The following is a 25,724-nucleotide window of genomic DNA, read 5'->3' on the forward strand; positions in this document are numbered from 1 at the left end:
CTGGAAGGAGTTTATTCATGGATTGATCACAACTGCCATAGCTCCCTCCCAAGAGATGGCCTCCTTAACCATATAGTTCTGGGAATTGATGGGACACTGAATTTCTGAGTCTCTAGACCAGTGAAAACAAATAAATGGGCCCACTTTCTTCCCCTAAGATGAGATAATGCAGTCTGATCTAAAATGTAGGCGTTTGCTAGAATTCCTTTCTCCAGCGTAGTGCAGAGAGAATCCTACTTTCAGCTTCACCCTGACGATAGAAGGAGCTGGAACACACTTTTAACACTTCAACCTTTTTAGCTGTGTCTAGAGGGAATGACTTCTCTCTTAAATGTTTTGAGGTACTGACAGAACTTGGCACATCCTAATTTCCTGGAGGCAACAAAAAACAAAGGCAGCAGTTTGAACAAACACAAAAGTTTGAGAGGTACCTTAGAATTTCTGGCCAGACTGACTGGTTAGGTCCTTCTACATGAAACGGGACTGGGAGAAGCTATTAGGTTATCTAATGTGCAGAAAACACAGAGGGTAGAGGCAAATGAAGAAATGGGGAAGTGTGTTCCAAATAGAGAAACAAGATAAATTGAAAAAGTACCAGAAGGAGAAGAAAGAAAAAGTGAGAGAAAACAGTTTCAAAGATGTAAAGGCAGAAAGCTACTCAAGTCTGGGGAAATAGAACTCCAGATCTAGAAAATTCAAAGGACACCAAATACTATCAATCCAAAGAGATCCATATTAAGGTATGTTATAATCAATTTGTCAAAAGTTAAAGACAGAGTATTTTTTAAAGAGCAACAATGAAAAAGCAACATGTTAAATACAAGGGTCCCCCACAAGACTATTATCAGATTTTTCTTGAGAAACCTTGCATGCCAGAGGTAGTGGGATTCAAAATCCTCTGAGAAAAAAGACCTGCCAACCATAGTACTATGCCCAGCAATTTTGTCTTTCAAAAATGAAAAGGAGAGATAACAACTTTCTCAGACAAACAATGGCTAAGGGAATTCAGCACTGCTAGACCTGACTTACAGGAAAATAGAACTCTATTTTCTTGAACTTCTTTCTTGAGAGTTCTCTAAACAAAGTTCTTCAAGCTAAAAGACAGTGGTACCATGAGAATATGAAAGCAGAAAACTCACTGATAAAAGTAAGTACACTGTCTAATTTAAACATTCTAATTATGTAATGTCAGTGTGTAAATCAATGATATCTCTAGTGTAAAGGCTGAAATACAAAACTGTTGAAACAATGGCAGCTACAAAAGTTTGTGAAGGGACACAAATTATAAAAAGATATAAAATGTAACATCAAAGAGATAAAACATGAAGGGTGAGTAAAAGTGTAGGGTTTATGCATGCAATGAAAGTTTAGTTTTTATAAGCATAAAATAGCCAGTTTTAAGTATATGACTGGCTTTTATGTAAGCCTCAAGGTGACCACCTTTAGTGGATACACAAAAGATAAAAGGATGGAAGTCGTACCACTATAGAAAACCATCTAACCACAAGGGAAGACAGCAGTAGTGGGAGAAAGGCTCTACAAAACGATAAAATAACAAAGTGGCACTAGTAAGTCTTTACCTATCAATAACTGGTTTGAATGTAAATGGATTAAATTCTCCAATTAAAAGACACAGAGTGCCTGAGTGCATTAAAAGAAGAGAGACTCATCTATATGCTACCTGCAAGAGACTCACTTTAGCTTTAACAGTGTACAGAGAATGAACATTAAGGGATGGAAAAAAATAGCCCATGCAAATAAAACCTAAAGAGACAGCAGCACTATCCTTAGACAAAATAAAGTCAAAAACTGTAGATGAGATAAAGAAGGTCAATATATAATGATAAAAAGGGGTCTGGTCATCAAAAGGATGTAACAATTTTAAATATATATACACCCAACATTGTATATTTGTATTTATATTGTAGCATCGAAATGTATAAAGCAAATATTGAGACATCTGAAGAGAGAGGTAAACTACAATACAGTAATCCTAGGGGATTTCAGTACCCCACTTTCAACAATGAACAGACCATCCACACCAAAAATCAATAAGGAAACAGTGAATTTGAAGAAAATATTGGACCAAATGCATTTAATAGACATATACAGAACGTTTCAATCAACAGCAGCAGAATACACATTCATCTGAAGCACACATAGGACATTCTTCAGGAGATTACAGGCGTGAGCCACCATGCCTGGCCAGTAATAAAAATTCTTTCATAAAAGAATAGTCTAGGACCAGATAATTTCACGATGCAACGCTACCAAACATTTAAAGAAAAATGAATACTAGTCTTTCTCAAACTCTTTCAAAAAACTGAACTGGAGAGAATACCTCAAACTCATTTTACAAGGCCAGCATTACCCTAATAGCAAAGCAATACGAAAATACTACAAGAAAATTAGTTCAGCTGCTATGGAGAAGTTCGGAGATTTCGCAAAGAACTAAGAGTTGAACTCCCATTCAACCCAGCAGTCCCATGACTGGGTGCATGCCCAAAGGAAAATAAACTGTTCTACCAAAAAGACACATGCACCTGTACGTTCATTCTAGCACTATTCACAGTAGTCTTTGCTACTGTGAATAGTGCAGATATCCTCATCAAAATGCTATTACACCATATTCAATACAGCATTTGAAGGGATCATTTACCATGATCAGTTGGGATTTATTCTTGGATGGTTCAACATATGCAAATCAATAAATGTGATTTACCATATTAACACAATGAATAGCAAAAACTATACTATCATCTCAACACATGCAGATAAAGAATTTGACAAAATTCAGCCTTTCATGATAAAAGGTCAACAAATTAGGTGTAGAAGGAGTGTTCCTCAATATAATTAGGCAATATGTGACAAGCCCACAGCTGCCATTATACTCATTGGTGAAAAGTTGAAAGCTTTTCTGTTAGGATCAGGAACAAGAAAAGGATGCCCACTGTCACCGCTTCTGTTACACTTCAATTCAGTATATTACTGGAATTGTTAGCCACAGAAATTAGATAATAAAAAGCATACAGAGTTACACTTCAATTCAGTATATTACTGGAATTGTTAGCCACAGAAATTAGATAATAAAAAGCATACAGATTTAAAAGGAAGAAGTGATATTGTGGTTGTCAACAGCATAACGTTGTATAGAAAATCCTCAAGACCCCACTAAAAAGCTGTTAGAACTGATACATAAATTCTGTAATGTGCTTCAGTAATGTTTCAGGATACAAAGTCAACATACAAAAATCAGCAGTGTTTCTTGCCTTTTTTTTTTTTTTTTTTTTTTTTAAATAGAGACAAGGTATCACTCTGCCAGTCAGGCTGAAGTGCAGGGGTATGATCGTAGCTCACTGTACCTTGAACTCATGGGTTCAAGCAATCCTTCCACCTCAGCCTCCTCAGTAGCTAGGACTGCAGGTGCACACTCCCACATCTGGCTATTAAATTTTTGTGGTTTTTTTGTTTTGGTAGAGTCTTCTTTCTCTGTGTTGCCCAGGCTGGTCTTGAAGTCTTAGCCTCAAATGATTTTCCTGCTTTGGCCTCCTAAAGTACTAGAGTTATAGTCATGTGCCAGTGCACCCAGCCTAAAAATCAGTAACATTTTATAAACTAAAAATGAACTATCTGAAAAAGAAATTAAGGAAACCATCCCATTTACAATAGCATCAAAAAATATAAACTATTTTACAGTAAACTTAACCAAAGATGTTAAAAATTTGTATACAAAAAAATCATAAAGCTTTGATGAAATCAAAGACAACACAAATGAACAAATGATGTCCTGTGTTAGTGGATTGGAAATATTAATATTGTTAAAATCTCCATATTGCCCAAAGTGATTCACTGATTCAGTGCAATCCCTCTCACATTCCATTTTCATTTTTCACAGAAATAAAAAAAAATCCTGAAGTTCATATGAATATACAAAAGACCCCAAATAGCCAAAGCAATCTTGAACAAAAAGAACAAAGCTGGAGGCTCACACTACCCGATTTTAAAATATATTAGAAAGATATTGTAATCAAAACAGCGTGGAGCTGGCAGAAGAAAATATATATTAACCAATGGAAAAGTATTAAAAGCTCGGAAGTAAACCCGTACATTTATGGTCAGTTGACTTTAAACAAAGGTGCCAAGTATACACAATGAGTAAAGTACAGTCTCTTCAATAAATGATGTTGGGAAAACTGGATATTCACATGTAGAAGAATGAAATTGGAACCATATCTCACCCCACGGAAAAAAATTCAACTCAAGTGGGTTAAAGACTTAAATATAAGACCTGAAACTGTTAAACTTGAACGCGGGTTTGAACTGTGCAGGTCCACTTATACATGGGTTTTAAAAAATAAATACAGTCGTACATATCAGTGGGATCTACATCTGCAACCAAATGTGGATCAAAAATATGGTATTTGTGAGATGCAAGATCCACTCTTATGGAGGACCAACTTTTTGTACCTATGGGTTCTGCAGGGCCGGCCATCGGACTTGAGTATGTACAGATTCTGTTTTCTCAGCGTGGTTCTGGAACCAATCCCCATGGATACTGAGGGACAACTGTAGAATAAAACATAGGGGAAAAACTCTATGATACTGTTTTGGACATTGATTTCTTGACTCTGACCCCTAAAACACAGATAACAAAAGCAGTAATAGACAAATGCATCAAACTCGAAAGCTTCTGCACAGCAAAGGAACTAATCAACAGAATGATGAGACAAACTGTAAATGGGAGAAAATATTTGCAGACTATGCATCTGTCAGTGGGTTCATGTCCAGAATATATAAGGAGTCTAAACAACTTAATAGCAAAAAAGCAATTTGTTTTAAAAATGGGCAAAAGACTTAAATAGACATTTTGCCAAAGAAATGTCTTAGGGCCTGAGGATCAGCCTGCTCAGCAGCCCCATCCCTGACAATGCAGCTCCTGTGATCATCAGATGTGTGCCCTCACTGAGGGCCTGAGGATGGGCCCACTTGGTTGCCCCAATCTTGCCAGCACCACCCCCATGACGAATGGATTTGTACTCTTACCACAGGTCCTGAGGACCAGCCCACCCAGCATCCCCACCCCTGATGACACTGTCCCTACAACTGGCTGAACTGGTGCTTTTTGTGTGCACCTTCCAGAGCCAGTGGACTGGTGTGTATCCAATGATGCAACCTACAGAACCACCATGCTTTGCATGTGTACCCTGCAGGGTCTGAGGCCCAGGCTGTCTGGTAGTTCTGCTCTGCTCCTGGTGACACTGCCTTTTCATTTGCTTGAACAACCATGCTTTGGACTTACACCTTTGGCATCAAGATCGCTTGCATGGTGGCTTTACCCACAGCCTCACTGTCACCCAGGCTGGAGTACAGTGGTGCGATCTTAGCTCACTGCAGCCTCTACCTCCCAAGCTCAATCAGTTCTCCTGCCTTAGCCTCCCAAGTAGCTGGAAATCCAGGCATGCACCACCATGCCCGGCTAATTTTTCTATTTTTGGTAGACAGGATCTCACTATATTGCCTAGGCTTGTCTTGAACTTCTGACCTCAAGCAGTTTTTCTGCCTTGGCCTCCCAAATTGCTGGGGTTACAGGCATGAACCACTGTGTCTGGCCCACTGCACTTTAAAACAAACAAAAATATGCAGGGTCTCATTATGTTGCCCAGACTGGACTTGAACTCCTCGGTTCAAGTGATCCTCCAGCCTCAGCCTCCCAAATTGCTGGGATTACAGGCATATACCACATGCATGGCTTGGAACTGTCACTCATGCCTTGTGCATGCTCCCCAGGACCAGAGGACTGGCTTGCTTGGTGGCACCAATATAGTACTGGAGTAGCACACCAACTTGGTAAACACCCATAGCCTAAGTCACTGAGACAGTAACGTCGGATGTTGACTACAGCTAAAGAAGTTACACAGAGACTACACTGCTGCACCTACCTAGAACCAAAGCCAAAGCACCCTACCCAATTACCACCCTAGAATCCATCTACAGGAAAATATCTTCTTATGAAAGTTACCCCATAAAATTGGAAGAGGCAACTGTTTCACCAAATGGCACAAGTCAATACAGGGACCCAAGAAATATGATAACTACCAGATAAAAATATGCAAAAGAATAAAACTCACTGGTAGAAGTAAATTCAGAATCAAATTTAGAACCAGTAGAGGCAATTTCACTTTCAAACTCAGAATATATTACTAATGTAATGGTGGCATATAGTCTTTTAAATCTCTAATATAAAGGTTATAACTCAAAATGGTCAGTGATGTCTGTAGCTACAATTAGATGTTGAGTAACATATGATTTTAAAAAGATGTAAATTAAGGCAGCAAGTTATAAGTTGTGGGGGGATGGGGATAAAAGTCTAGCGTATTTGTATGCAAAGTTATTATCTGTTTAAAATAGTCCATTATAAATATAAGATTTTAAAATGTAAGCCCCATAGTAACCTGAAAGAACAAAACAACAGCAGATACATAAATAAGAAAGAGAAAAGAATTAAAGCTTAACACTCAAGAAAACCACCAGAGAGATAAATAGTAAGAGAGGAAGAAAGGTAAAAATGTATATACAGAACAACTAGAATACAATTAACAAAATGGCAGGAGTAAGTCCTCACCTATCAATAATGACCTTGAATGTAAATGCATTCAATTCTCCAATTAAAAGATACAGACTAGTGGAATGAATAAACAAGACCCAACTATATGATGCATTCAAGAAAATCACTTTACCTATAAAGACTCACAGAATGAAAGTGAAGGAATGGGAAATGATATTATACACAAAAGAAACCAAAAGAGAGCGTGAGTAGCTGTAGTTATGTCAGATAAAATAGACTTCAAATCAAAAACTGTAAAATGAGACAAGCAGACCATTATGTAATGATGAAGGGATCAATTCAACAAGAGGCTATAACAATTGTAAATATATATGCAACCAACACCCAAGCACCCACAAATATGTGAAGGAAATATTATTAACCCTAAAGGGAGAGAGAGAGAGCAATACTGTAATTATAGGGGACATCAACACTCCACTTTCAGCAATGGATAGAACAGCCAGACAGAAAATCAGTAAGGAATGATAGTTAAACTGCACTCTAGATAAATGAACCTAACAGACATTTACAAAACATTCTGCCCAGCAGTTGTAGAATACACATTTTTTTCTTTTTCTTTTTTTTTTTTTGGAGACTGAGTTTTGCTCTTGTCACCCAGACTGGAGTGCAATGACATGATCTTGGCTCGCTGCAATCTCCACCTCCCAAGTTCAAGCGATTCTCCTGCCTCAGCCTCCCAAGTAGCTGGGATTACAGGCATGTGTCACCACGCACGGCTAATTTTTTGTATTTAGTAGAGACGGGGTTTCACCATGTTGGTCAGGCTTATCACTAATACCTGACCTCAGGTGATCCACCCACCTTGGCCTCCCAAAGTGCTGGGATTACAGGCATGAGTCATCATGCCTGGCCCACATTTTTTTAATTAGCACATGAAACTGTCTTCAAGATATATCATGTGTTGGGCCACAAAACAAGTCTCAGTAAGTTAAAAAATTTCAAATTGGGAGCCGGGCGCAGTGGCTCACACCTGTAATCCCAGCACTTTGGGAGGCTGAGGCGGGCAGATCACGAGGTCAGGAGATTGAGACCATCCTGGCTAACACAGTGAAACCCTGTCTCTACTAAAAATACAAAAAAATTAGCCAGGCGTGGTGGTGGGCGCCTGTATTCCCAGCTACTCAGGAGGCTGAGGCAGGAGAATGGCGTGACCTGGGAGGCGGAGCTTGCAGTGAGCCGTGATCACACCACTGGGCTCCAGCCTGGGTGACAGAGCAAGACTCTGTCTCAAAATAATAACAATAATAATAATAATAATAATAATAAACGAAATTTCAAATTGGGGAAGATCTTTTGTGACCATAAGGGATTAAACTAGAAATCAGTAATAGAAGGTTTTTTAGAAACTGTATACAAATAGTTTTTAAACAACATGCTTCTGAACTACAAATGAGTCAAAGGAGATACTAAAAAAGAAATTTTGAAAAATTTAAACAAATGAGAATGCAAATGCAATGTACCAAAACCTGTGGTCTACAACATAAGCAGTTCTAATGGGGAAGTTTATAGCAATAATTGTCTATGTCAGTAAATGAGAAAGATCTCCAGTAAACCACCAATAACATTATTCCTCAAGGAACTAGGAAAAATGAGAACAAAATAAACCTTAAGTTAATAGAAGAAAATAAATGATAAAGCTCATAGCATAAATAAGTGAAATAGAGACTTAAAAAATACAAAACATTAATTAAGAGTTAGTGTTTTGAAAAGATAAAAATCGACAAATTTCTAGCTAGACAAAATTTTAAAAGGGGAGGATTCAAATTGAGAGATGTGAAAAGGTGACATTATGACTGATATTACAGAAATATAAGAGATCATAAGAGCCTGTTACTAACAACTATAAGGCAACTATTTGGAAAACCTAGAAGAAATGGGTAAATTCCTAGTCACATACAACCTACCAAAATTGAATCATGAAGAAATAGAAAATCTGAAGAAACCGGTAACGACTATGAGTTCAAATCAGTAGTAAAGTTTCCCATCAAAGAAAAGTCTAGTACCTGACAGCTTCACTGCTCAGTTCTACCAAACATTTGAAGAAGAGTGAATCTCAGTCCTTTTAAAATTATTTCAGAAAAATGGAGAGAATTCTTCCAAACTTATTTTCAAGCACTTGATAAGAAAACCAGACAAGAACACAACAAAAAAGAAAATTATAGGACAATGTCTCTGATTGAACATGGATGCATAAATCCTCATGGAATTAAGAAACCAAATTCAAAAGCACATTAAAAAGATAATTTATCATGACTAAGTGGGATTCATCCCAGGGATGCAAGAATGGTTTAACATATACAAATCAATTAATGCAATACATTACATTAACAGAATTAAGGGAAAAATTATACAGTTATTTCAATAGAAACAGATAAAGCATCTGACAATTCAACACTCATTCATGATAAAAACTCTCATGATATAGACAGAACGAATGTACCTCAACACAGTAAAGACCACACAACAGACTCACAGAGAACATACTAAACAAGGAAAAATGGAAAGCTTTTCTTCTGTGATCCAGAATAAGACAAGGATGCCCACTTTCACCACTTTCTCTGTTCAACATAGTACTGGAAGATCTAGCCAGAGCAAGTAAGCAAGAGAAAGAAATAAAGGGCAGGCCGGGCGCGGTGGCTCAAGCCTGTAATCCCAGCACTTTGGGAGGCCGAGGCGGGCGGATCACGAGGTCAGGAGATCGAAACCATCTTGGCTAACACGGTGAAACCCCGTCTCTACTAAAAATAAAAAAATTAGCCGGGCGTGGTGGCGGGCGCCTGTAGTCCCAGCTACTCGGAGGCTGAGGCGGGAGAGTGGCATGAACCCGGGAGGCGGAGCTTGCAGTGAGCCCCGATCGCGCCACTGCACTCCAGCCTGGGCGACACAGCCAGACTCCGTCTCAAAAAAAAAAAAAAAAAAAAAGAAATAAAGGGCATACAAATTGGAAAGGAGGAAGACACTAACTTAATTATCTAATGTTAAGTACATTAGTAATTATCAATTATATAATGCTTGATATTTATACATGTTTGTTCCCCAGGAATTAAAAACTGGCTACTTAATGAATGCTAATTAAAATTAAAATGTCATATTGTTTTTAAATAAAAAGTTTCTTTTAACCATAACAAGAACAAAAAGACAAACTCATAGCAGTATATAGTAGAGTTATGGTTCCCAAAGGTTTGGGGTGTAGGAGTGGGATGGGAAAGAGACAATACTGGTCAAAGGATAATGTTTCAGGTAGACAGGTTCTAGTGATCTTTTGTGTAGCAGGTTGAATGTGGTTCATAATAATGTATTATATATATCAAAGTTGCTGTATGAGTAAATTTCAGGTGATCTCACCACAAAGAAATAAGTATGTGAGATATTTTATTTAGCCTGATTTAATCACTACTCAATGTATGCATGTATCATAATATCACATTGTACCCCATAAATATATAAAATTATTATTTGTCATTTTAAAAAAGATGAAAAACCAAAAATATACAGTGACCTAAAGTAGATTAAAGATTGCCAGAGGCCAGGTGTGGTGGCTGACGTCTGTAATCCCAGCACTTTGGGAGGCCAAGGTGGGCGGATTGCCTGAGCTCAGGAGTTCAAGACCAGCCTGGGCAACACGGTGAAACCCCGTCTCTACTAAAAATACAGACAACTAGCTGGGCATGGTGGCGAGTGCCTGTAGTCCCAACTACTCAGGAGGCTGAGTTGCTTGAACCCGGGAAACAGAGGTCGCAGTGACCAAGTTCGCTCCACTGCACTGCCGCCTGGGTGACAGAGTGAGACTCCGCTCTCAAAAAAAAAAAGATTTCCAGGAAGCAGCATGCAGTGTTTAGGGAAAAGAGAGGAGTTACAAAGTGGGAGAAGGAACAAAGAAAGCATTAGGGGCTATAGATATGTTCATTATCTTGATTGTGGTGATGGTTTCATAGCTATATGAATATGTCATAATTTGTATACATTAAATACGTGCAGCTTATTTTGTTTCAGTAAAGCTATTGGAAAAAAGATCATTGAGGGAAAGGAATTTAGACTCATACTAACTTTTTGACCTTTTTACTTATTGAATATATATGTTTTAAACTTCTTACTACTTTTAATTCATTTTAACTTTTTATTTAAAATATCTTCTGTTTACACAGTCTATGCTAGATAAGATATATCCCTATCCTGAGGAATTTTTTGAGTATGTGCTAGGAGACCAAATATCCTCAACTCACAAAATTCATCCCAGACAAAGTTCTGTATTTAAGAAGTAGGGATAAGTTAGGTAGGGATGGAGTGTGGGTAGGTGGAAGTAGTGGGTGGAAGGGATGATATCTAGGTTGGGTTTTGCAGGATAAGTCAAAACAATCTGAGATCCTTGTTATTACAGGGAGCCTTTCCATCAAACCTCTCAACAGGAGCCAGTCAGCACTTAGTTTGTACAACTTTGTCTCTGAGATGACACACAGCCGTTCACTTTTGGATAACAAGTTAGCCTAGTTTGCTTCAGACAAGCATCCACTTGAAATGCAGAGGCTGTTTTCATGAGCTCAAGTTCATCCTTCCACAAGATGATAGCTCTGTTTTGGTAGTACTTTCCCATTTTTCATGTTAGAATTTATTCCCTCATAACTTGAAACTGTCAATTGTATTAGATCTACTTTTCTAACATCACCTATTTTTTTAGTTACATTCTTTTAGTGACAGCTGCATAGCCCAGTTGTACATTTGTACTTTAATATCTTCCTTGTCTCAAAATTCATGCTCAAAGTAATTTTACTGTGTTGCTCCCCTAGTACATTTTTATAGTCACTTAGGCTCAAATCTTGAATTTATTATTTTTTTGAGACAAAGTCTCACTCTGTCACCTAGGCTGGAGTGGCACGATCTTGGCTGACTGCCACCTCTGCCTCTTGGGTTCAAGCAGTTCTTGTGCCCCAGCCGCCCAGTAGCTGGGATTATGGGCATGTGCCACCATGCCCGGCTATTTTTTTTTTTTTTTTTTTAATTAGAAACAGAGTTTTGCCATATTGACCTCACTGGTCTCCAACTCCCGGCCTCAAGTGATCTGCTTGCCTCGGCCTTCCAAAGTGCTGGGATTACAGGTGCGAGCCACTGTGCCCAGCCTTGAAGTTAATTTTATTACCCATTTTAGTCCTTTTTAATAACATGAGAAATGCCTTAGTTTGTTTGGGCTGCTATGATAAAATGTTTTAGATTGGTTAATTTATAAACGAAAGAAATATATTACAGCACAAGAGGCAGGGAAGTTCAAAATCAAGTTTTCAGAGTTGATGTCTAGTGATGGTCCATTCCTCATGGAATGATACCTTCTATGTGTTTTAACATGGCAGCTCTTTTGGGCCTCTTCTATCAAGGTACTAATACCACTACCCAGCTACTTCCCAAGGGCCCCTCTCCTTTGCCTCCTAATACTATCACACCAGGATTAGGTTTCAATATATGAATTTTGGGAGACTCAAGCATTTACACTATATTCAAGCAATATCTTATTAATCTTTTTGTCTACAGCACTTTGCACAGCAAGTGTAGATAATTGTTGAAAAAATAATAAACTGGTTAACTAAGCTTAATAAACTCAACCATAATGATGGAATTAAGAAAGGAAAGAAGTAGACAAGGAACTGAAGCCCTAAGAAAGGAAATAACTCTGTATCCCTTTACCTCTAGATTTATGGTCATATTTCATCTTTTTTCATAAACCTTATGCGCGATTGAATTATTTTTTAATGTCCTAATAGCCTGAACTTGAATGCAATGTATCCCTAGCACTTACAACAGAGCCTGACCTTTAGTAATGACTCTGAACATTTGTTGATTGACCAGGTTATTGTTAGGTATATGGGAAGAAGTCATATCTCCACTTGATAGGGAAAGCATTACTCAAAGTTCGTTAGTTGCTAGCTTTTTTTTTTTTTTTTTTGAGATGGATTTTCATTCTGTCGCCCTGGCTGGAGTGCAGTGGTGCGATCTCAGCTCCCTTCAACCTCTGCCTCCCAGGTTCAAGCGATTCTCCTGTCTCAGTCTCCCGAGTAGCTGGGATTACAGGCGCCTGTCACCACGCCTGGCTAATTTTTTGTATTCTTAGTAGAGATGGTGTTTCGCCATGTTGGCCAGGCTGGTCCCAAACTCCTGACCTCAGGTGATCCACTGTCCTCGGCCTCCTCATGCCTGGGATTACAGGCGTGAGCCACCACACCTGGCCCGTTACTAGGTATTTAATTCATTCAAGCTAATATTTATTGAATCCTACTCTGAAGCAGACATTATTTTAGAAATTGAGGGTACAGGGATGAACAGTACAGTCAGAATCCTCTGGGAGGTTATCTTTTATTTATTTTTTATTTTTTGAGACAGTGTCTCGCTCTGTCACCCAGGCTGGAGTGCAGTGGCACAATCCCAGTTTGCTGCAGCCTCTGGCCCTGAGCTCAAGCAATCCTCCCGTATCTCCACCTCCTGAATAGCTAGGACCGCAGGCACTCGCCATCACGCCTGGCTAATGTTTGTACTTTAGGGAAGAGACCTTGCCATGTTGCCCAGGCTGGTCTGCAACTCCTGAGCTCAGGTGATCTGCCTGCCTTGACTGTGCTGGGATTACAGGCCTGAACCACAGTGCCTGGCACTCCAGGAGGTTATTTTTTAGAGAAGAAGAAGACAATATACAAATTAACAAATAAATGAAAAAATAATTTAGATGATATTATATGCGGTGTTGAAAATTAAGTGACATGTAATTGACAAAGAAGTGGGCTATTTTTTTCAGTATTTAAGCAAGAACTTTCTGAGAAAGTTACATTTAAACTACAAATTCAGTGCCAAGTAAAACCAAGTCTTGTGAAAGCCCGGCAATAGAGTATTCCAAGCAAATGAAAAAAATTGGAATGACTGAGGCAGAAATGAATGTCATGTTTGGTTTTACAAACTTTTACAATGTACCTGACAGCAAAGATTTTTTAGTAGTTATTTTATTTTACATAGTCCCTCTGGTGTTTTTTTCATAGTGAAAAACAATTTAAACTCAAACTTTATTTCCAAGGTCTTTTTCTCAATAGTATCTTGAAAGTAGAAGTGGAGGAATTATTTTAGGCTTCAGTGCTAATTTGTTTTTACATAAGGGTAACCTATGAATTATTCTAATTGATTCTTGACTCGTATGAAAAATTATTTTTCATGAGTATACATACAGTGAAGCTGTGATAATTCAAAAGTGCTAATAAAACAAAACTGTCTAATATTTAGCACAAATACCCTTTTTACATGTATGTTGTTTTACATGGCTTTTTTTTTTTAATCAATAGTGTTTGCAAATATTTTCCCATGTCAGGAAATATAGGTTTACAGTAACTTTATGAGCTGCAGAGTATTCAGTTGTGTAAATGAAGCGTACTTTATATAAATAATTCTGTATAATTGCATATCTCTATAATTTTTCACTATTTTTGAAGTGTATTATTATAAAAAACATAGATCTTGTTTGATAACTCCTTAGAATAAATATCTAGATTTGAAATTTCTCGTCAGGAAAGTTATAATAATTTACATTCCTAAGAACAGTGAGTATATAGTGTATGTCTGTTTCCCCACCACCTCATGAATACTGACTCTTGTCAGTCTTTACTGTATTTGCCAAACTGATGCAGGAAACCTTTTTTAAAAGAAATGGCATTTTCCTTCAATACAGGTGAGATTGAATGGATTATGATTTTGTTACCTGCCGTTTGTACTTTGAGAATTGCCTCGTCAGATCATCTGCCCTTTTTTTTTATTGTGATGTCTATTTAATAATTTTTACAAGTTTTTTTTACATACAGATGATAAACCTTTTCATTTGTAGGAAATAACATTTCCTTAATTCAGATGGTTTACATGTGTGTTGTACTTCTTTCAATTTGCGTGGTTTTGTTATTTTAATGTTTATATTGTCAAAATAAATACCTTTAGACTTGAAAATTTGTGATGTTTTTAACACAATCTTGTGTTTCTCATACATTGACTTTTTACTACTTTTTAAATAACATATAGTTTACATCTGTATAGATACATTCTTTCCACTTACAAACTCACTACCATAAATATTGTGTGGTTTAACTATCTTTACTTTGTATACTTTAGTTGCTTCGTGTCTAACTCCTATTTTCCTAATTTATAGTATAGTACATCATGATGAGGCTTAATAGGGACTATGCTTTGTTTTTTGTTTTTTTTTTTTGTTTGTTTGTTTTTGACGGAGTCTCTCATTGTCGCTCGGGCTGGTGTGCAGTGGTGTGATCTTGGCTCGCTGCCACCTCTGCCTCCTGGGTTCAAGCAGTTCTCCTGCCTCAGCCTCCCGAGTAACTGGGATTACAGACACACGCCACCATGCCTGCCTAATTTTTCTATTTTTAGTAGAGATGGGGTTTCACTGTGTTAGCCAGGCTGGTCTCGAACTCCTGACCTCGTGATCCGCCCACCTCAGTCTCCCAAAGTGCTGGGTTTGCAGGCATGAGCCACCGTGCCCAGCCTATGCTTTGTTTTTGTGTATGTCCCTGGCACACCGACTGTCGCCCTGGTATTTAGTTGTCTCTGTGAGTCAGGATTCAGTTTGAGATAACAATAATTACAGTAGATATTTTTAAGTAGAAAGAGAATTAAGTAGGCACTTACAAAATCATTAGAAGTCACATGTTAAAATAACATTTGCAGAAATGTCCCTAGATGTAATTAGAAAGCTAGGAAATCAGGAAGCTGTCAGTGCAGCTGCTACTTGCAGGTATACACTGCCTGTGGTGTAATTTAGCCATCTGGCGAAAACTGCTACAACTATTTGCTCCAGGGCTAAGCTGCATTTAGTATAGTTGTGATGACAACACAAATGTTCTGCACTCTGCCTCTGAGCATTCACAAAACTAGTGCCTGGATGCTGGAACCACAGAAAAAAGGTACATAAAGTATGTGCATTTTTGCTAGCAGAAGCAGAACTAGTAGCCAGAGCCTCTTCCTTAGTTACACTTTCCCAGTTTCACATGTGGGCCTTTTACTGGTAAACTTAAACCATATCCAGAACTCTAGATGCAAGAGTTTGTGAAGTGTACTTTTCTTTTTAGAGAATAGAATGAATGTTGGCTATCAGTCTTTCATATTCATCAGAGTCATTTAAGATGGGAAATGATCATATAGATAGGAACTGATGAAAACTGGCTGAGAATTTTGACTTATTGTTAGATTAATTTATGTGAGCAATTTATTTTTTCTCTTCTTTCAGCACTTGCTAGAAGTAAATTCTTTAAAGCACCTGACAAGACTGACACTACAAGATCGCATTACCAAGTCTCTTCTTCATTTACACAAGAAGAAAAAACCTCCCAGCATCAGTGCCCAGTTTCAGGTTATTTCCTGTTTTGCTTAAAACAAATAAGAATCCGTATCTTTCAGATTGTCGTTGAAAGGTTAAAGTGATCTGCAGGGTACTCAAATGGGATTTTAATTTATGTGACTAAAAAGCCACATATTACTGATCATTTTGGAAAGAAGAACCAAAGATGAAAAAAAAAAAAGTCAGATGCCTTTGTTTTTCATCCACATATGTCTGGATAATGGCTATCTCAATATTTGTTATTTTCAGTGTGAGGAGAAAGCAGAAAATTGATGTTACAAACAAATCTGCCTTTAAACCCTGCTGCTTAGACAATGTCACTGTTAGCATAATGATGTATTTTTTTTTCCCTACTTAAACCTCATGCTGCTACCATTGATAGTTAACTAAATGAGGCTGAAGGGTTCTTTTCTGTGTATTTATTTTACTTTTGTCTACATAGAAATCCAGTTCTTTTTTGGGGGGCTTTTAGGAATTAATGTGATAATATTTATATTATCATATTTAGGATAATATTTATTCCTAAAAGCCAAATTTCTTCCAGAATAATTGTTTTCAGATTCCTTTTTAAATTGCCTCTTCCATTCTTCTCAAATCATCTATCTTCTAAGATCTTTTCATTTGGTAGATATTTATGAAAATAAGCAAAATATCTGGTAGGTAACAATGCTTTGCATAATTTTACTCTATTTCATGTTTATATCACAGAAGCAATGCTCACTGTTGAATAAAAATTTCCTTATTCGTGGCAGATGTATCTGTATATGTTAACACTTTTTAAAATGCTTCTTTTACAGCTAGGATGTTTGAACATAAATTATCTACTAATGGCCGGGCGCGGTGGCTCAAGCCTGTAATCCCAGCACTTTGGGAGGCCGAGACGGGTGGATCACGAGGTCAGGAGATCGAGACCATCCTGGCTAACACGGTGAAACCCCGTCTCTACTAAAAAATACAAAAAACTAGCCGGGCGAGGTGGCGGGTGCCTGTAGTCCCAGCTACTCCGGAGGCTGAGGCAGAAGAATGGTGTAAACCCGGGAGGTGGAGCTTGCAGTGAGCTGAGATCCGGCCACTGCACTCCAGCCTGGGTGACAGAGCGAGACTCCGTCTCAAAAAAAAAAAAAAAAAAATGGGTTATAGAAAAAAAAAATCATGTTGAGTGATATGTTTATTAATATACAACATAAATATGAATCGTAAGCAGACTTAATACAATGGTTAGTTTATTAGCATATTTCTCCCTGATTAGCAAATCCACGTGGGAAGCCAAATTCTGATCAAAAGGTAATTTGGTGAGCTCAATGTCTGAAAAGGGAACATTAATCTCACGATTATGAAAGGTAGAATTATTAAGCTGTTAAGTGTCCTTTGTTTTGTTACCTTGGATCTTTTACAGATGCCATGTATACCGAAATCATTCTTTAATTTGAAGAATACCATATAGCTAGTACAATAAAAACTTAGTTATAATCACAATCCTATTGTGTCTTTTAAAATCCTTCCAAATTTACATATTCTTAATTTATATTCATGAATTATATTTAATGTTTAGAAAAAGAGTCCTCTTTAATATTTCTAATAGACCATTAAGTTATTACAAAAGTAATGAGTTAATTTTTGATTATTTGGAAAATATAGATGAGCAAAAACAAGTGAAAGTCATCTACCATCCATAGATAATGACCAATGTATAGTATGTTTTCTAGGCCCTTTGCCAAAAATTTACACATACGCATTTTCTTTCTTTCTTTTTTTTTTTTTTTTTTGAGACAGAGTCTCGCTCTATCTCCCGGGCTGGAGTGCAGTGGCCGGATCTCAGCTCACTGCAAGCTCCGCCTCCCGGGTTTACGCCATTCTCCTGCCTCAGCCTCCAGAGTAGCTGGGACTACAGGCGCCCGCCACCTCACCCGGCTAGCTTTTTGTATTTTTTAGTAGAGACGGGGTTTCACAGTGTTAGCCAGGATGGTCTCAATCTCCTGACCTCGTGATCCGCCCGTCTCGGCCTCCCAAAGTGCTGGGATTACAGGCTTGAGCCACCGCGCCTGGCCACACATATGCATTTTCTAATAGGTGTTGTCTAAGTTTTTCTCCAATTGTTCTAGGATAATTACTATTATATTTATTATAAAGATGAGGAAACCAAGTAGTAGATGAGGAAATTGCAGGTGGTCAAAATGGATGGCACCCAGCCATCTTTGACTCTGTGCCCTTCCTTGAATGCTTATTTTCATGAAAATGATATCATAGAACTCACAAAGGATTAACTGATACAGGAATTGCCCTTCTGCTATAAACAAGCAGAAATTGAACAAAAGATATTATGAATCAAGTGTTTTCAGATATTAGACAGTAAGCATTACGGGGTTCCAATCTGTGAGAATAGGGGAAATAAATGAGGAAAGCCCCAGATTAACACCTAAAGATAATTTGCTACAGCTCAGGAAGAAGAAACCCAAACAAATGCCAGTGGTCTTGCTAACTGAAGAGATGGAGATAGAAAGGTAGAGGCAACTAGAATTTGTGAGGCAGAGTAAAGAGGAGAAGGACATGGTATGAAGAGAAAGAACTAGACTGCTGAGGGGTCTCCTTGAGTCTCTGTGACTGACTACTGATCTCTGCATATGTGGGTTAAAATTCCATGAGATTGGGGAAAGAATGATTATTCTAATCACCTAAATCCTGTTGACCTAACAATTTCTGGTATTTATGCAGGATTAGAGGAGTAGTTCTGTTCTCATCAGCCAGAGTGAAACGACCTTTTGTTACATGAGGCATTAGGTAGAATCCTCAGAAAGACATTGTTTTAGCAGTGGGACCAACATAGTCCTAATGTGAAGGCTGCTCTGGCCCTGCTCTCACAAAACTAAAAATCAAGTCTTAAAAGAATCAGACTGATCCTAAGTAACTTAACTGCATGTTAAGAAAAATGTTTGTCACTCTTTAAAGGAATACAACAAAATCCAACAATGTAAAACATCCAGTGAGAAATTACAAGGCAGAGAAAGAGTCAGGAAAAAAATAACCCATAACAAGGGGGGAAAAAATCAATATTTAGAGACAGACTTTAAAATGATGAAGACGATGTAAATAGTAGGTAAGAATGTCAAATTAGCTATAATGTATCTTTTAAATATGCCCAAAGATATAACAAAAAATATGAATATGATGAGAACAAAATAGATTCTTTATTTTGGAAGGTGATGACAGAGTCTCTGGACACTTCCTCAGGAGGTAGAGTTGTTCTGTCCTCTCCTTTCTTTCACTGCCTGTTGGAACCAATAAGGGCCATTTGTATTATGAAAAAGAAAAAAATGAAGATATGAAAAAGACTAAAATGAAACTTTTAGAGATTAAATATGTAATATTTGACAATAAAAAATAAAATTGGATTAACATCTGTTAGTTCAGAAGTAGTAAATTTGCAGTCATAGTCATAGTTTATTAAAGCCCAGAGAAAGCAACAAAGATGTAAAAAAACAAAAATAGCAATAACTTATGGAGCAATATGATGCAGTCTAACATAGGTGTAACTGGAATCTCAGGAGAGGAAAGGGAGGAGGGCACAGAAAAACATTTGAAGAAATAATGACCAAAATACATTCTGATTTGATGGGAAAAAAAAACTGCAGAGATCAAAGAATCTCAGTAAACCACAATCAGAGCAAACAAAAACACACCAAGGCACATTATATCAAATTGCTAAAACCAGTTAAAAAGAGAGCATCTTAAACTTAGCCAGAGGGAGAAAAGAGACATTTTGTGTAACAAAGTGAAGATCATCAGAAACTATCAAAGCCATAAGACAAGAGAGTGATATCTTTAAAAGACCAAAAAGAGAAGAAAAGTCACCCTAGAATTCTATGTGTGGTGAAAGGTTAAGTAGAGACATTTTCAGACCAAAAAAGCTGAGATAATTTATTACCAGCAGATCTATAATATCAGAAATTTTAAACATGAAAGAAAAATGATGGGAAAACCACATGGAAATTTGAATTTACACAAAACATGAATAGTGCCAGAATGATAGAAATGTAGACTAATATTTTAAAAACACATTTTCTTGGACAGACGTGGTGGCTGAAACCTGTAATCCCAGCACTTTGGGAGGCTGAGGCGAACAGATCACCCAAGGTCAGGAGTTCAAGACGAGCCTGGCCGACATGGTGAATCCCCATCTCTACTAAAAGTACAAACATTAGCCAGGCATGGTGACGGGTGCCTGTAATTCCAGCTACTTGGGAGGCTGAGGCAGGAGAATCGCTTGAACCCAGGAGGTGGAGGTTGCAGTGAGCTGAGATTGCACCACTGCACTCCAGCCTGGACAACAGAGCGAGACTCTGTCTCAAGAAAGAAAGAAAAAAAAAAATCCTTTTCTCTTTTTAAAATAATTGGCTATAGAAAACAAAAATAATAGTATATTGTGGGATAGAAATGAAATGTATAATAAAAGTATCCCAAAACATGTAAAGTGGTACTAAGTGGAAATATACTGTTGTTAAGCTTTTACACTATACAGAACATGGTATAGTATTATTTGAAGGTAGACTGTGATAAAGGTGCAAATCCTAGAATAATCCTTTAAAAAAGAGTTAACAGTTAGTAAGGTAGTAGCAGAACTAAAATGGAACCATAAAATATACTCAATAAAAAAAGGAAAAAGAAAATTCAGACTGATAAATAGAAATAAGTAACAATATGGTAGACTGTAATGTATATTTTCTGTATTATTTCAGCCTTTTGGTAAATTACCACCTTCACTGTACTCTAAAACATTCACTCTTGAGAGTTTGTCTTCTGCAGGCTAATGTTAGATTTTAATGAGTCAGTCCCTTTGATCACCAAACTTTCAAAGTAGGTAAAGCCTTAAGTTATGACTGGGATGATATAACTTGATCATAAAGCAAAGAACTGTGCAGTGTTTATACATGGACCTGTATGTCAAAGTCTGGTCACTTCATAGCACTGTGTCTCTACTTAGTAGTTTTTTAAAAGAAGTTGTGTGGCTTTCTCCTAATATAATTGGTCATACACGTTGTTGCTTGTTATAGCTACTAAAACTTACTGATAAAGCTGCTGCTCCTCTCCATGCTCAGCTGCCTAGGGATCCACAGGTTGCTAGGAAATATATCTGCCATTGTATCAACAGTCAACATACTCTTTGCTTTAAGTAGGGGAAACTAAATTTTTCTCTTCCCTAGGAGTCTTTCTAACTGTGGGTATAAGGAAGATACAGGATACATTAAGCTTGTTTTTTGTAAAAGCATGAATTCCCTTTGAAAAGGCTGATTGGTTTGAAGAAATTAACCTGCTTTTAATTTAATAGCTCTAAGAATTTAGTCATTAGTCAAATTAAACCCAAGCTGATATTCTCTGGACATATATGTGTGTATTAAGTTTTCTAGAATAGCTACATATTAGTTTTATAATAAGAGAAAAAGCCATCTAAAAAAGATTATATTTTTTTAAAAGATAGTTTATAGTAGCAGGAAGCAGATTGGTAGTTCCCTGGGGCTGTGACTCAAGTGGTTATTGACTGCAGATGGGCAGAAAGGAGCTTTTTGGGGGCGATAGAGGAGTTCTGAAACTGGACTGTAGTGATAGTGGCATAACTGTGTAAATTTACTAAAACTCATTGATTTGTGAACTACAACGTATATATTTTAATAGTATGTAGATTTTATTTCAATAAAACTGTTTAAACCAAAAAAGTCACCATTAAAAGAAGAAAAAGAGCAAGACTAAAAAAGGACTCATATATGTAATATATGAAGAACTATTAAAAGGAAGAAAACCTAATAGACAAATGGACAAAAGTCTCAAATAGGCAATTTATAAAAGATGATATCCAGAAGACCAATACACCTGTGTAAAACCTGTTCAATATTATGATTCATGAGGGAAATGCCAATTAATACCACAAAGCAATGCTATTACATACTCGCCAACGTGGCTGAAATAAACTGATTATACAACATGTTGGCAAGATTGGGGAGTGTTCAGAACTCTTATATGGTACTGTTGAAATGTAAATTGATACAAGCATATTGGAAAACAGTTAATGGCCGGGCGTGGTGGCTCACGCCTGTAATCCCAGCACTTTGGGAGGCCGAGGAGGGTGGATCACGAGGTCAGGAGATTGAGACCATCCTGGCTTAGACGGTGAAATCCCATCTCTACTAAAAATGTAAAAAATTAGCCGGGTGTGGTGGCGGGTGCCTGTAGTCCCAGCTACGCGGGAGGCGGAGGGAGGAGAATGGTGTGAACCCAGGAGGCGGAGCTTGCAATGAGCCGAGATCGCGCCCCTGCACTCCAGCCTGGGCAACTGAGTGAGACTCCATCTCAAAAAAAAAAAAAAAAAATACAGTTAAAAGACAAGTATGTTCATAGCAAAATTTTTCATAATAAACTGGAAACAACAAAATACTCATCTCTTAATGGATAGTTTAATGGTAGTAATGCCAAATAATGGATCACTAATATACAGCCCTGAAAATTTACAGAATATAATTCTATGCAACAAATACAAAATAGTACATGGTTTATTTTTCCATTCATACGAACTTTAATAGTAGGTTAAACTAACTTATCATCTTAAAAGTAAGAATAATAATTACCCTTGGTTGGGGTGTGGAAATATGAGTACATAGCTTATGTACAGTGACCTTGCTAAATTAAATGGGATGGGGCACAAAGGGGCTTCTGAGGTTCTGATTTTATACATATGTATACACACACACACACGTATTTAATTTGGGCTCTAGTTACAAGAACATCTTCCTTTTGTAAAAAGTCATCTACACTTATGATTTTAATATTTTATGTGTATTGTTATTGTCATTATTTTGAGACAGCATCTCATAAAATGTTGCCCAGGCTGTACTCCAACTTCTGGGCTTAAGCTATCCTCCGTTCTCAGCTTCACAAGTAGCTGTGGCTACAGGCATGTGACACTGTGCCAAGCCCTATGTATATTATACTACAATAGCATTTGCAAGAAAAATGAACACTGAAAAGTTTAAAAATTTGTATGTTGATGTAATAAATTTCACAACAGTAACAGAGGTCTATATATAGTTCTAAGACTTCTTTGTTTTACTTGAACTTGTGAAATGTCGACTCCTAAGTAGACTGTGACAAGTTAGGTTTGTATATTGTAATCCCTAGAGCAGCTACTAAAATGCAGTACAAAAATAGCCGAAAAGTAGATAAATTAATATGGAATATTAAGTATATTGAACAGAGGGGAGGGGCACCTCACCAAAGGAAGTACACAGATGGCAAATAAGCATATGAAAAGATGTTCCACATTATATGTTACTAGGGAATTGCAAATTAACAAAAATGAGATACCACAGCACAGCTATTGGAATGACAAAAGTCCAAAGCAATGAGAACACCAAATGCTGGTGAGAATGTGGAGCAACAGGAACACTCATTCATTGCTGGTGGGAATGCCAAATGATGCAGCCACTTTGGAAAACAGTTTGACAGTTTCTTATAAAACTATATTTTTACCATATGATCCAGCAGTAACAACTTCTTGGTATTTACCTAAATGAGCTGAAAACTTATGTCCACACAATAACCTGTACACGGATATTCATAGCAGCCTTATTCATAATTGGTAAAACTTGGAAACAGTCAAGACGTCCTTCAGTAGATGAATGGATTAACAAACTATGGTACATTCAGACAATGGAGTATTATTCAACACTAAAAAGAAAAGAGCTTTCAAGCCATGAAAAGGCTTAGAGGAACCTTAAATACATATTACTGAGTGAAGGAAGCCAATATGGAAAGGTTACATACCATAAGATTCCAAATATATGACATTCTGGAAAAAGCAAAACTATGGAGACAGTAAAAAAGATCAGTAGTTGCCAGGATCTAGTTGAGGGAGGATGAGTAGGCAGAGCATAGAGGACTTTAGTCAGATTAATCTATATGATACTGCAGTGGTGAATAAATGTCTGTATATTTGTTTAAATAGAATGTGTAACATAAAGAGTGAACCCTAATCCATATTATGGACTATAGTTAATAATCGTGTCAGTGTTGGTTCATCACATAACACACTAATGCAAGATGTTAATTATAGGGGTAATTGTGCATGTGAGGGTAAAGGGGCATGTGGGAATTCTCTGTATGTTCTGCTCATTTTTGCTGTGAACCTAAAACTGCTCCAAAAGTCTATTTTAAACAGGCAGGGAGTAAGAGGAGAAAGGGAGGAACAAATGAGAGAGGACAAACAGAAGGCCAGTAATAAAACTGGTAGCCCTAAATCCAACCATACTAATTATTAACAATGTAAATGCTCTAAACAGTCCAATTAAGAAATGGACATTATCTGATTGTATAAAATAAGACCTAACTATATGTTATCTACAAGAAACCTCTTTAAATACAATGATAGTAAAGGGTTAAAAAAATGAAAAAAATAAACCATGCAAACAAAAACCAAAAGAAGGCTATAGTGACTATAGTAGAGTCAGACAAAGTAGACTTCAGAACAGAGAAAAACTACCAGGGATAAAGGGAGATAATTTCATAATGATAAAAGGTGCAATTTACAAAGTCTTACATGTGTATTCATCTAATAACAGAGCTCCCAAATATCTGAACCCAAAACTGATAGAATTAAAAGAAAAATGGACAGATCTGCATGCAGATGCAGATCTGCATCTGCAATGCTTGGAAACTTCAGCATACCTCTTGGTAATTGATAGGGTCAGTAGACAATTAGGAAGGACATGGAAGACTTGAATAGAATGATTAACCTACTTGACCTAACTGAAATTTATAGAACAGCCTAGCCAAGAATTGCAGAATATACATTCATTTTAAGTGCCCATGAAATACTTGCCAAGGTAGATTGTAAACTAGGCCATAAAACCTTAATAAATTTGAGTTAAAATCATACAAAATGTTGTATTTGTGATAGAATTAAACCAGAAATCAAAGAAAAATATCAATCCCCAAATATTTAGAATATATAAAACAGACTTCTAAATAATACATTTTTTAGAGGAAGGAAAATTTTAAAATATTTTAAATAAAATGAAATATCAAAATTTGTGCAATGCAGCTAAAGCAGTGCTCCAAGGTTAATTTATATCACTAAATGCTTTTATTGAAAAAGGAGATATGTCTCAATTCAGTAATCTAAATTGCTACCTTAATAGACTATAAAAAGAATATATGAAACCCAGTGCAAGCAGAGAGAAGTAAATAATAAAGATAACAGCAGAATTCAATGAAATGAAAAAGAGAAAAATAGACCAAAAAAAAAAAAAAAACACTGACACCAAAAGCTGGTTCTTTAAGCATATGAAAAAAAGAATTTTTTTTTTTTGAGAGAGTCTTACTTTGTTGCCCAGGCTGGAGTGCCGTGGCACCATCTCGGCTTACTGCAACCCACACCTCCCAGGTTTAAGTAATTCTCATGCTTCAGCCAGGCACCACCATGCCTGGCTAATTTTTGTATTTTTTTTAGTAGAGACAGGGTTTCGCCATGTTGGCCAGGCTGGTCTCAAACTCCTGACCTCAGGTGGTCCGCCCGCCTCGGCCTTCCAAAGTGCTGGGATTATAGGCGTGAGCCACCAAGCCTGGGCTGAGCAAATCAAAAAGTTGATAAACTTCTAGCCACTAATCAGGAAGAAAGAGAGAATGTACAAATTACCATTATCAGGAATAAAAAAAGGGATATCATTACATACTCTGTAGACATTTAAAGTAAAG

At 37.2% G+C, this 25,724-nt stretch overlaps 1 protein-coding gene across 14 annotated transcripts in view; it reads left to right on the plus strand.

The window, feature by feature from the left end:
* The window catches only part of MYO9A (myosin IXA), a 321,205-nt gene that overhangs the window by 194,674 nt on the left and 100,807 nt on the right, over positions 1–25,724 (plus strand). For all 14 annotated transcript variants that reach the window (XM_033189506.1, XM_033189505.1, XM_033189513.1 and 11 more), the window contains one exon: positions 15,876–15,998. In XM_033189506.1, coding sequence (XP_033045397.1) covers positions 15,876–15,998 — 123 coding nt within the window. The remainder of the gene's footprint in view (positions 1–15,875; positions 15,999–25,724) is intronic.

The sequence above is a fragment of the Trachypithecus francoisi genome, unplaced genomic scaffold (assembly GCF_009764315.1).
Source record: "Trachypithecus francoisi isolate TF-2019V2 unplaced genomic scaffold, Tfra_2.0 Lachesis_group3, whole genome shotgun sequence".
Classification (NCBI taxonomy): Eukaryota; Metazoa; Chordata; class Mammalia; order Primates; family Cercopithecidae; genus Trachypithecus; species Trachypithecus francoisi.